The following is a 12012-nucleotide window of genomic DNA, read 5'->3' as shown; positions in this document are numbered from 1 at the left end:
GAAGGGAAGCCGTGGTCGGGCTGTCGGTGTCCCCGGGGATCGCGGGGAAACGGGGGGGTCGGGCCGGTACCGGAGCCTCGACAGGAGATGGGGGGGGCGTCGGGAGTGCGCGGCTACACGAGGGTCTACGGTCAAATGGGCTGTGCCTGGGAGTGGGGGGGTTAAGGACCAATGGGGTGGCAGGGATCGTTGATTGACAGGCGGCTGGCGAATGGCGAGAGGGTTTTCCTCCCGCTTCGCCTCTGCCGCTGGGTTGGTCGAGGCGGTGGAGTGGCGGGCTCGGTGTCCAATGAGAGAGAAGGAGGGTGGGGAGAGGGGGGTGAACTCCTCGGTCTCTTTCGGGTAGCGATTGGCTAGCTTTCCGGAGCGGCAGTCGTCTCTGCCAATGAAACGGCAGGAGCGATGTCGAGGGGCGGGAAGTGCAGCAGCGCCGCCTCAGCTGACAGGCCAACTCCGTCTCCCATTGGCTGGCAGCCATGAGCGACGCGCCGGGAGGCCAATAGCGGGGAGGAGAAGGGGCGCACCTCGCCCGTCCCGCCTTTCCGCTTGATTGACACCCTTCTCCTCCACTCCGCTGGGCGGATTCCTTTGATCGACGGCCGAGCCGTCCAATGGGCGCGCGGTCTGAGGGGAGGGGGGCGGGCCGGGCGGAGGGAGGATGAGGAGACTCTGAGGGGAAGTTTGTTCGCCGCCGCCGCCGCCGCCGCGGGCCCTGTGAGGAGGAACCGCCGCCGGGGAGAGCGGGATCGCGGTGTGTTCCCCCCCCGCCCCTCCGCCGCCATGGGGAACCGGGGCATGGAGGAGCTCATCCCGCTGGTGAACAAGCTGCAGGACGCCTTCAGCTCCATCGGGCAGAGCTGCCACCTCGACCTGCCTCAGATCGCCGTGGTGGGCGGGCAGAGCGCGGGCAAGAGCTCGGTGTTGGAAAACTTCGTGGGCCGGTGAGTGGCGGAACGGCGGCGGGAGCGGAAAAGGGAACGGGAAACGGCGACCTGGGCGCCGCTACGCACTTGGCGTAAGAGCGCTTCGTGAATCCCGCCTTGCGTAGGGCGCGGCCGCCGCCGCCTATGGGACCCCCCTCCCAACCTCCTCCCCTTCCGTGCGCGCGTTACGCAAAGTGCGTAGCTCCCGGCCGTGCCCTACCTACGCACTTGGCGTAAGGGGGGGCGTAAAGGGGAGCGGGTCACCGGCGGCGGGGCCTTACGCCAGCGGCGTAAGAGAGGGGGGGGTCGGGCGGGGCGCTGGCGTAAAGGGGTTCTGTGAATACGGAGTAAGGGGGAGGCGTCGTAAGACGTAACCCCCTGGCCCAGGACGGGTTTGGGGGTGACCCGCTCTGAGGGAAAAGGATATGGGGGTCCTGGAGGGGCAACAGGATGCCCATGAGCCACCAAGAGGCCCTGGTGGCCAAGGAGGCCAATGGCATCTTGGGGGGGCATCAGGAAGAGGGTGGAGAACCTCAAGGGAGGTCATCCCCCCCCCAACTCTGCTCTGCCCCATCTGGAGCACTGGGACCAGTTGTGGGCTCCCCAGTTCCAGAAGGACAGGGAAATGGTGGAGAGGGTCCAGGGGGGACTGGGAGGATGATGAGGGGCTGGAGGATCTCTCTGCTGAGGGACTTGGGGCTTTGGAGTCTGGAGAAGAGAAGGTTGAGGGGGGATCTCATGGCTGGGGGGTGTCAGGAGGATGCGGCCAGGCTTTTTCCAGTGGTGCCCAGTGACAGGACAAGAGGAAATGGACACAAACTTGAGTATAAGAAGTTCCATCTCAACACGAGGAGGAGCATCTTCACTTTGAGGGTGGCAGAGCCCACCAGAGAGGTGGGGGGGTCTCCATCTCTGGAGATATCCCAACCCCCCCTGGATGGGACCTGCTCTGGCTGGGGGGGGTTGGAAGAGATGATCTCCAGAAGGTCCCTTCCCACCCCAAATCATCCTGTGATTCTGGGGATGGCAGGAAGAAGGATGCTGGCCCCACCACCTCCTCCTGCGCCCCCGAGATAGCACCGGGGTGTCGGGGGGGGGGGCAGGATAAGGCAAAACCACGGACAAAACCGTGACACCCACCCGGGGTGGGGAGGAGAGGAGAAGGTGTCCTCCCCGATAACGATGTGGGGCGGGGGACAACCCAGGCCATTCCATCCCCCCCACTTTGGGCTTTAAAAACGCTTTGGAAACGGGTCGTAATGGCTGAAAACTGCTTCCCCACCCCAACGGAGTCGCTTCTTCCACCTTTTTTCCTCTTTCCATGGCTCTTATGGGGATGGAAGGGGAAGAAATGGCTCGTTTTTGGGTCGGATGGTGTTTCTTGGGGTGCTTCCCCCACTTTCTGGGGGTCTGGAGGTGTCGTCGTTGCTGGATTTTGGCTTTTTTATTCCCAACTTCTCCTCTCCCTTCATCCAGAGCTGTTTCTGCCTGGAAAAGACCCATCCCGGACGCGGGGACACGAACAATAGCAGCTCCTTCCTCTGACCTCACCCCAGCCTGGCACCAGCCGGCGCCGAGCTCGGCACCCACAAACCGCCCCGGCCCCCTCTTCTCCAACAACCTCAACATTCCCCCCCAAAAAAAGCAGTTTTCCCCCTGCTTTTGGGCTGGTTTGGGTGGGGGGATGCACCAGCTGTTCCCCTTTCGCTGTAGAAAAACATCGTTTGAAAGAGCTGCAGTTTTCCCCCCAATTTTGGGCTGGTTTGGGTGGGGGGATGCGCCGGCCCGTCCCCTTTCGCTGTAGAAAAACATCATTTGAAAGAGCCGCCTGAGTTTTCCCTGATTTTTTGGTGTTTCCCTGATTTTTTGGTGTTTCCCTGATTATTGGTTTCCCTGATTTTTGGTTTCTCTGATTTTTTGGTTTCCCTGATTTTTGGTTTTCCCCGATTTTGGTTTCCCTGATTTTTGGTTTTTCCCTATTTTGGTTTCCTGATTTTTGGTTTCCCTGATTTTTTGGTTTTCCCTAATTTTTGGTTTCCCCCTATTTTGGTTTCCCTGATTTTTGTTTTTCCCCGATTTTTTGGTTTCCCCGATATTTTGGGTTTCCCTCATTTTTGGGTTTCCCTCATTTTTGGTTTTTCCCCCTAATTTTTGGTTTCCCCCTATTTTGGTTTTTCCCCGATTTTTTGGTTTTTCCCCTATTTTGGTTTTCCCTGATTTTGGTTTCCCTCATTTTTGTGTTTCCCTGATTTTTGGTTTTTCCCGATTTTCGTTTCCCTGATTTTTTGGTTTCCCTCATCTTTGTTTTTCCCCTATTTTGGTTTTCCCTGATTTTGGTTTCCCTGATTTTTTGGTTTCCCTGATTTTGGTGTCTCCCCTGACTTTTTTATCTCGTCTCCCCCAATTTTCGTTCCCGGATTGATTTTTATTTCCCCTGATTTATTTTTTCCCCACTTGTGCATCATTTTTACCCGGCGTATTGATTTTTATTTCCCCTGATTTATTTTTTTCCCCAACTTTTTACCCGACGACGAGGTCGGGATCCGCCACCCCTTGTGCCGTCCGTCGCTCCACACAATTTGCCTTTTCTTTTATCCTCCAAAAGGTCAGATTTTAGCCCAGATCCACGGCCGGGGAGGGAGAGGAGAGACCCCAAATCCCCCCCAGACCAAACCCCCGCCTGGGCTTTGAGGAGCCTTTTGGGTTGAAACGAGCCGAGTTATTCCTCCTCCAGTGGAAATTTTGGCAGCTTTTAATTACTCTGCTCCTAAAAAGCCACCCCCCCTAATTAAAAACCTTTGTTTTGGGGCGTTGAAGGTTTTTAATGAGGGGTGAACACGCTCTGTGCAGGGAGGGGGGGGGATGCTTTTTGTGGGGCTGAATCTGCCCGGTTTGAACCCGGAATCTCTCGGTTCGAACCCGAAATCTCTCCCTCCCTTCCCGTGGCCCTAATTTTGTCCTGCAGCTGGTGTTAATGAGTGTTAATGACCGCTAATTAGGCCTGGGGTGGATTCCACTTGGGTGTGGGTGCTCCCCAGCCCTCACGTCTCTCTAAAGCCCCCATCCAATTATTTGGGAAGGCGTTAATGAGGAATATGGATTATTGGCAGGTGGTTCCGCACCACCATTTGGGGACAAACGGCCCCAAAACGGCTCTTTTCCTTACAAAGCTTGGGCAGGGATCGTATCACGGGATGCTCCCGGGGTACCCCAAACCCCTGGTTTTTATAAAACCCCTTGGGTTTTACCCCAGCACCGAGTGTTTCCCTGCTTTTAGGGTGAAAACGGGGGGAAAACCCCCCAAAATCCCACACGGAGTGGTTTTTCCCTGGATTTTTGGCAGCTGGAGGGTGGGAGCCCCCTCAGCGAAGCCTCCCGGCCCCTGGTTTGGGGGAAATTGGGGAGGAATAAACCCCACGGAGCTGGGGACGGGGATGAAGGGGGGGTTTTTTGGCTCATCCCCCACTTTTATCACCTTTTATCCCTGTGTCAGGAATCTGCAGGGAAAGACATTGTTCCCTCTTCAGAAGTGATTTTGTTAGAGTTGGGGGGGGTGGGGGGAAATAAGGGCTGGGTGGCCCCACTTTGGGTGGGTTTTAATTGTTTAAAGGACCCTAAAACCCCTCGTTAACGAAGCTGGGTGTGGGGTGGGGGCAGCCACCTTAAAATATGAGGGAAAAAGGGGGTAGGAGCCCCCCAAAAAGGACCTGAGGAGGCAGGAGTCGGGCTCAGCCCTTTGGAACCCTCAAAATTTGGGAATTTAAATGCTGAGTTTCATTTTATCTGGTGTTTGGGGGGAGGAATCTCTCCGGCCGCTCTCGCTCCGTTTTCAGGGGGTGTCGGAAAAGGCTGGGTCTGAAGCAACTCCGTTTTTGGGGCAGAGTGGCTGAAATAGAAGTTGAAATAATTGCTTTAAAAATCGCGTTGCGGACGGGATTAAAAGCCCCCCCCTGATGAAACGTGCATTGACTGAGCCCTCTCTTTGGAGCCCTTGTCGTGTGGGTACGAGCACGTTAAAGGCTCCGGGTCTCCCCCCAGCTCTGGCTGGGACAAAAAAGAGGGGAAAAAAAAAAAAAGAAAAAAAAAAAAAGAAAAAAAAAAAGAGAGAGAAAAATTGCAGGGAAATAAGTATGGGGGGGACAGGACCTTCTTGGGGGGGACAGGACCTCCTGGGGGGGAAAGGACCTCCTGGGGGGGGGGAAAGACACCCCCTTGGGGGGGAACCCAACCTCAATGGGGCATTATGAGTCCCACAGGGGCCCTAAATAGAGCCCGGGGCTCCAACGGAGGTGAGGGATCCTTCACCTGGGGTGGGCACAGCAGAAGGACACCAAATCCCCTCCATAAAGTGCTTCCAAGCCCCCAAAATGGTGTTAAATCCCAATATTTTGGCCAAACACCAGCAGCTCAGACCCAAGGTGTGATTTTTTAAGTGCTAACGCCCCAGCAAAGGCTCAGGGAGGGGGGATTGATCCGCGGAAGGGGATGGAGATGAGAGTGACCCGTTTTGGGGTTTTTTTTCGCAAATATTCCTCGGGTGGAAGCGGCTTTTTCGAGTCGGGGACGGCTGGAAATCACGGCTCGGGCATTTTATGGCAGCAATAATCAGGGGAATGGCAATAAACTGGGAGGTGTTCCTGATAAACTGGGAAACTTCGGAGAAGGGGGGGGTGGAAGGTGTTTTATCAGCGGGTGGAGAAGGCTGGGAATGGGGCTAAAGGGAGGAAATTTGGGAGCTTGGGAGTGAAAATGCATCTTGGAGGGACATCGGGGACGTGGAAGGTCCCTCCTGTGGGTCTATTCCTGGGGGATTCGGGGTGTCTTTTCCCTCAATTTTGGGGAAGAGCCACCGTGGGGGTCACTGGTGAAGGAGCTGTCGATGTGATGATGGGCTTTGGGGACGTCAGAAGGACACGGAGGTGTTGGAGTGGGGCTGGAGGAGGAGAAGCCTGGAGAAGAGAAGGCTCCAGGGAGACCTTGGAGCCCCTTCCAGTCCCTCAAGGGGCTCCAGGAGAGATGGGGAGGGAGCAGGGATCAGGGAGCAGAGCCATGGGACCAGGGGGAAGGGGTTTGAGCTGAAAAAGGGGAGATTTAGGGAGAAATTGTTGACTCTGAGGGTGGGGAGAGCCTGGCCCAGGTTGCCCAGAGAAGCTGTGGCTGCCCCATCCCTGGAGGGGTTCAAGGTCAAGGTTGGAGGGGGCTTGGAGCGACCTGTTGTGGTGGGAGGTGTCCAGGGGATGGAGCTCAATGGTCTTGAAGGTCCAGGTTGCCCAGAGGAGCTGTGGGGTTGCCCAGAGAACCTTGAAGAGGTTCAAGGTCCAGGTTGGATGGGGCTTGGAGCGACCTGCTCTGGTGGGAGGTGTCTGGGATGGAAGGAACTGGATGGTCTTGAAGGTCCCTTCCCACCCAAACCCTTCCATGATTCCATGAGCAGGGCCATCTCCACCCAGCCCAGGTGGTTCCAAGCCCCCTCCAACCCAACCTTGAAGGTTCCCAGGGACGGGGCATCAAAGAGGGGAGATTGAGGTGAGATTCAGGAAGGAATTCTTCCCTCTGAGGGTGGGGAGAGCCTGGCCCAGGTTGCCCAGAGGAGCTGTGAGGTTGCCCAGAGAACCTGTGAGGTTGCCTGGAGAACCTTGAAGAGGTTCAAGGCCAAGGTTGGAGGGGGCTTGGAGCGACCTGCTCTGGTGGGAGGTGTCTGGGGATGGAGCTTAATGGTCTTGAAGGTCCAGGTTGCCCAGAGGAGCTGTGGGGTTGCCCAGAGAACCTTGAAGAGGTTCAAGGCCAAGGTTGGATGGGGCTTGGAGTGACCTGGGCTGGTGGGAGGTGCCCGGGGATGGAACTGGATGGTCTCCAAGGTCCAGGTTGCCCAGAGGAGCTGTGGGGTTGCCCAGAAAAGAGTCCCCTCCTGGGGCCATGGGGACAAGGCTGTGGCCATGGGGACAAGGCTGGGACCATGGAGCGACCTGCTCTGGTGGGAGGTGTCCACAGGACGGAGCTCAATGGTCTTGAAGGTCCAGGTTGCCCAGAGGAGCTGTGGGGTTGCCCAGAGAACCCTGAAGAGGTTCAAGACCAAGGTTGGATGGGGCTTGGAGCGACCTGGGCTGGTGGGAGGTGCCCGGGGGTGGCACTGGGAGGGTTTAAGATCCTTTTCCACCCAAACCATCCCATGGTTTGCTGGAACCACAGAGAGGAGCCGGGCAGGACCGGGCAGCGCTCGCCATCAGGTGCCTTCGTCACAGGAGCTTTTATAAGGGCTGAGATGTATGAAATGTTCCTTCTCCACCTGCGACCTTTGTCTCTCTGCTCCCGGAAAGCAGAATTTCCTGGTCCTGTGGGGAAAAAAGAGGGGGCAGAGGCAGAGGATGGGCTGAATGGGAAAATCCGGGTTGGATGTTGTCATTTCAAACACGGCTCTGACCTCTCTCCTGGGGAGGTGACGTCCCTGAGCTGCGTCAGCCGCCTTCCCCGCGTCTCCCACTCACGTTAGTCTTTAAAAAAATCAGTGCTGGAAGGACCTTCTGGCAGAGGACCTGCTGTCCCCCACCCTGTCCCTCCCCATTTTGTGTTTGCTGTCGGTGTTTTATCCTAAAGGATGTGGTTTGGGGCTGTGGGGAGGGGTTCTGTGCCTGCTGTCCCCTCCTGGGGTCTTGGGGACAAGGCTGGAGCTGTGGGGTTTCTGCTTGTGCTGTCCCCTCTTGGGGTCTTGGGGACAAGGCTGGAGCCATGGGGAAGGTTTCTGCTCCTGCTGTCCCCTCTTGGGGTCTTGGGGACAAGGCTGGGGTCTTGGGGACAAGGCTGGAGCCATGGGGAAGGTTTCTGCTCCTGCTGTCCCCTCTTGGGGTCTTGGGGACAAGGCTGGAGCTGTGGGGTTTCTGCTCCTGCTGTCCCCTCTTGGGGTCTTGGGGACAAGACTGGGGCCGTGGGGTCTCTGCTCCTGCTGTCCCCTCCTGGGGCCGTGGGGACAAGGCAGAAGCCTTGGGGAGAGTGTCTGCTCCTGCTGTCCCCTCTTGGGGTCTTGGGGACAAGACTGAGGCCATAGGGACAAGGCTGGAGCTGTGGGGTTTCTGCTCCTGGTGTCCCCTCCTGGGATCTTGGGGACAAGGCTGGGGTCCTGGGGACAAGGCTGGGGCCACGGGGAGGGTTTCTGCTCCTGCTGTCCCCTCTTGGGGTCTTGGGGACAAGGCTGGGGCCACAGGGACAGGGCTGGAGCTGTGGGGTTTCTGCTCCTGCTGTCCCCTCCTGGGGCCATGGGGCCAAGGCTGGGGCCATGGGGACAAGGCTGGGGCCGTGGGGAGGGTTTCTGCTCCTGGTGTCCCCTCCTGGGGTCTTGGGGACAAGACTGGGGCCATGGGGACAAGACTGGAGCTGTGGGGTTTCTGCTCCTGGTGTCCCCTCCTGGGGCTGTGGGGACAAGGCTGAGGTCTTGTGGACAAGGCTGGAGCTGTGGGGTTTCTGCTCCTGCTGTCCCCTCCTGGGGTCTTGGGGACAAGACTGGGGCTGTGGGGACAAGGCTGGAGATGTGGGGAGTGTGTCTGCTCCTGCTGTCCCCTCTTGGGGTCCTGGGGACAAGGCTGGAGCCATGGGGAGGGTTTCTGCTCCTGGTGTCCCCTCCTGGGGTCCCAGGGACAAGGATGGAGCTGTGGGGAGGGTTTCTGCTCCTGCTGTCCCCTCCTGGGGTCTTGGGGACAAGACTGGGGCTGTGGGGACAAGGCTGGAGCTGTGGGGAGTGTGTCTGCTCTTGCTGTCCCCTCCTGGGGTCTTGGGGACAAGGCTGGGGTCCTGAGGACAAGTTTGGAGCTGTGGGGTTTCTGCTCCTGGTGTCCCCTCCTGGTGTCCCCTCCTGGACAAGGCTGAGGCCATGGGGACAAGGCTGGAGCTGTGGGGGTTCTGCTCCTGGTGTCCCCTCCTGGGGTCTTGGGGACAAGGCTGAAGCCTGGAGCTGTGGGGAGTGTGTCTGCTCTTGCTGTCCCCTCCTGGGGTCTTGGGGACAAGGCTGGGGTCCTGAGGACAAGTTTGGAGCTGTGGGGTTTCTGCTCCTGGTGTCCCCTCCTGGTGTCCCCTCCTGGACAAGGCTGAGGCCATGGGGACAAGGCTGGAGCTGTGGGGTTTCTGCTCCTGGTGTCCCCTCCTGGGGCTGTGGGGACAAGGCTGAGGTCTTGTTGGAGCCATGGGGAGGGTTTCTGCTCCTGCTGTCCCCTCCTGGGGTCTTGGGGACAAGGCTGGAGCTGTGGGGTTTCTGCTCCTGCTGTCCCCTCCTGGGGTCTTGGGGACAAGGCTGGAGCTGTGGTGTTTCTGCTCCTGCTGTCCCCTCTTGGAGTCTTGAGGACAAGGCTGGGGTCAAGGCTGGAGCCATGGGGAGGGTTTCTCCTCCTGGTGTCCCCTCCTGGGGTCCTGGGGACAAGGCTGGAGCCCTGGTGTCCCCTCCTGAGGCCGTGGGGACAAGTCTGGGGCCGTGGGGAGGGTTGCTTTGGGCAGGAGGAAGCCAGCGCCGCCGCTTTCCGGATGGCGTAACCGGTGCCGTCAGAACGAAACCCCGGAGCCCCCGGTGGTGCCCGGACGGGTCCTGCCGTCCCGGGGAAGGAGAATTCCCTCTTCCCCTGGTCACATCCCACAAGGACCCGTCCTCCCGGTTGGGCAGGAAACCTCTTTTTCCGGGGTGATAAAACCCCACGTTGCTATTTATAACAACAACAACAACAACAAAAAAAACCAACAAAAGCTTTTCTCCTCGGAACGGGGCTGGGGGCTGGTGCTTTGCTCCCAAATCTTTGGGATTTGGGGTGAAGTCGCCGCTCCCCGTGTGGATATTGAGGCTGAAATTGCCAATTCTCTCAGAAGCAGCTGGGGAGAGTCAGGGGGAGTGTGTTTTTGTGTGAATTCCAGGAAAAACCTCTTCCAACCCCAACCCGGACACCCCGGGGAGCTTTTATCTCTCCCATTTCCAAGCCAGGAAAAGAAAAAGCCACCGGGCAAATCCACTTCCCCCTCCCCTTCCCCTCCCCATCGATACCAGGGGATGGATTTACCGGGTGATAACGGCTGCCCATCGGAGCAGCACCCATTCCCAGCAGGAAAATCCCCCCCAAAATCCCCCCCAAAAGACCCCCTGAGCAGGAGATGGGGGGAAACACCATCGTTTCTGCCCCTCCTTTCTCTCCTCCCTGAAACGTAGAGGACGTGGGGTTTGGGAGAATAAAGAGAAGGGGGTGGCTTTGTCCCTGCTGCCCAGACGTTTTAATTTTTCTATTTTTTAATCAATTAGTGGGGTGTTAAAATCCTTTCCACGCTTCGGGTTCTGAATGGATGGCGGGTGGGGAACCTGCTTCCCCTGGTCCTGCCCCCGCGGCCCCCAGAGAGGTCGCTGGAAGCGTTGGATGGCAAAGGCATCCCTAGGATGTGGGGGCCCTCTTTCCCCCTCCCCTGGTCCCCCGTCTCCTCCTCTTCCTCTCCTCCGTCAGAACGAAACCCCGGAGCCCCCGGTGGTGCCCGGACGGGTCCTGCCGTCCCGGGGAAGGAGAATTCCCTCTTCCCCTGGTCACATCCCACAAGGACCCGTCCTCCCGGTTGGGCAGGAAACCTCTTTTTCCGGGGTGATAAAACCCCACGTTGCTATTTATAACAACAACAACAACAACAAAAAAAACCAACAAAAGCTTTTCTCCTCGGAACGGGGCTGGGGGCTGGTGCTTTGCTCCCAAATCTTTGGGATTTGGGGTGAAGTCGCCGCTCCCCGTGTGGATATTGAGGCTGAAATTCCCAATTCTCTCGGAAGCAGCTGGGGAGAGTCAGGGGGAGTGTGTTTTTGTGTGAATTCCAGGAAAAACCTCTTCCAACCCCAACCCGGACACCCCGGGGAGCTTTTATCTCTCCCATTTCCAAGCCAGGAAAAGAAAAAGCCACCGGGCAAATCCACTTCCCCCTCCCCTTCCCCTCCCCATCGATACCAGGGGATGGATTTACCGGGTGATAACGGCTGCCCATCGGAGCAGCACCCATTCCCAGCAGGAAAATCCCCCCCAAAATCCCCCCCAAAAGACCCCCTGAGCAGGAGATGGGGGGAAACACCAAAAGAAAAAGCCACCGGGCAAATCCACTTCCCCCTCCCCTTCCCCTCCCCATCGATACCAGGGGATGGATTTACCGGGTGATAACGGCTGCCCATCGGAGCAGCACCCATTCCCAGCAGGAAAATCCCCCCCAAAATCCCCCCCAAAAGACCCCCTGAGCAGGAGATGGGGGGAAACACCATCGTTTCTGCCCCTCCTTTCTCTCCTCCGTGAAACGGGGAGAAGCTGTAGAGGACACAGGGTTTGGGAGAATAAAGAGAAGGGGGTGGCTTTGTCCCTGCTGCCCAGACGTTTTAATTTTTCTATTTTTTAATGAATTAGTGGGGTGTTAAAATCCTTTCCACACTTCGGGGTCTGAATGGATGGCGGGTGGGGAGCTGCTTCCCCTGGTCCCCAGAGAGGTCGCTCGGAGGGTTGGATGGCAAAGGCATCCCTAGGATGTGGGGGGGGCCTCTTGGCCCCCTCTCCAGGTCCCCCCTCTCCTCCTCTTCCTCTCCTCATCCTCATCCCCCTCTCCTCTTCCCCTCCTCGTCCCCCTCTCCTCCTCTTCCTCTCCTCGTCCTCCATTCCTCATCCCCCTCTCCTCCTCTTCCTCACCTTGTCATCCATTCCTCGTCCCCCTCGTCCCCCTCTCCTGGTCCTCCTCTCCTCCTCTTCCTATCCTCTTCCTCTCCTCGTCCTCCATTCCTGGTCCCCCTCTCCTCCTCTTCCTCTCCTCGTCCCCCTCTCCTGGTCTCTCTCTCCTCCTCTTCCTCACCTTGTCCTTCATTTCTGGTCCCCCTCTCTTCCTCTCCTCATCTTCCTCTCCTCATCCCCCTCTCCTGGTCCCTTCTCCTCCTCTTCCTCTTCTCGTCCCCCTCTCCTCCTCTTCCTCACCTTGTCATCCATTCCTTGTCCCCCTCTCCTCCTCTTCCTCTCCTCGTCTCCCTCTCCTGGTCCCCCTCTCCTCCTCTTCCTCACCTTGTCTTCCATTCCTGGTCCCCCTCTCCTCCTCTTCCTCTCCTGCTCCCCCTCTCCTC

General features: G+C 58.1%; 1 protein-coding gene across 1 annotated transcript in view; it reads left to right on the top strand.

Annotated features, from left to right (window-relative positions):
• The first annotated feature begins 653 nt into the window (after positions 1-653).
• The window catches only part of LOC106898701 (dynamin-2), a 41208-nt gene continuing 29849 nt past the window's right edge, over positions 654-12012 (top strand). The window contains exon 1 of the mRNA XM_014960111.1: positions 654-941. Within this exon, the coding sequence (XP_014815597.1) occupies positions 781-941 (161 nt within the window). The 5' untranslated portion in view covers positions 654-780. The remainder of the gene's footprint in view (positions 942-12012) is intronic.

The sequence above is a fragment of the Calidris pugnax genome, unplaced genomic scaffold (genome assembly GCF_001431845.1).
Source record: "Calidris pugnax isolate Ruff unplaced genomic scaffold, ASM143184v1 scaffold512, whole genome shotgun sequence".
Lineage (NCBI taxonomy): Eukaryota > Metazoa > Chordata > Aves > Charadriiformes > Scolopacidae > Calidris > Calidris pugnax.
This window is presented reverse-complemented; position numbering and strand designations above follow the sequence as displayed.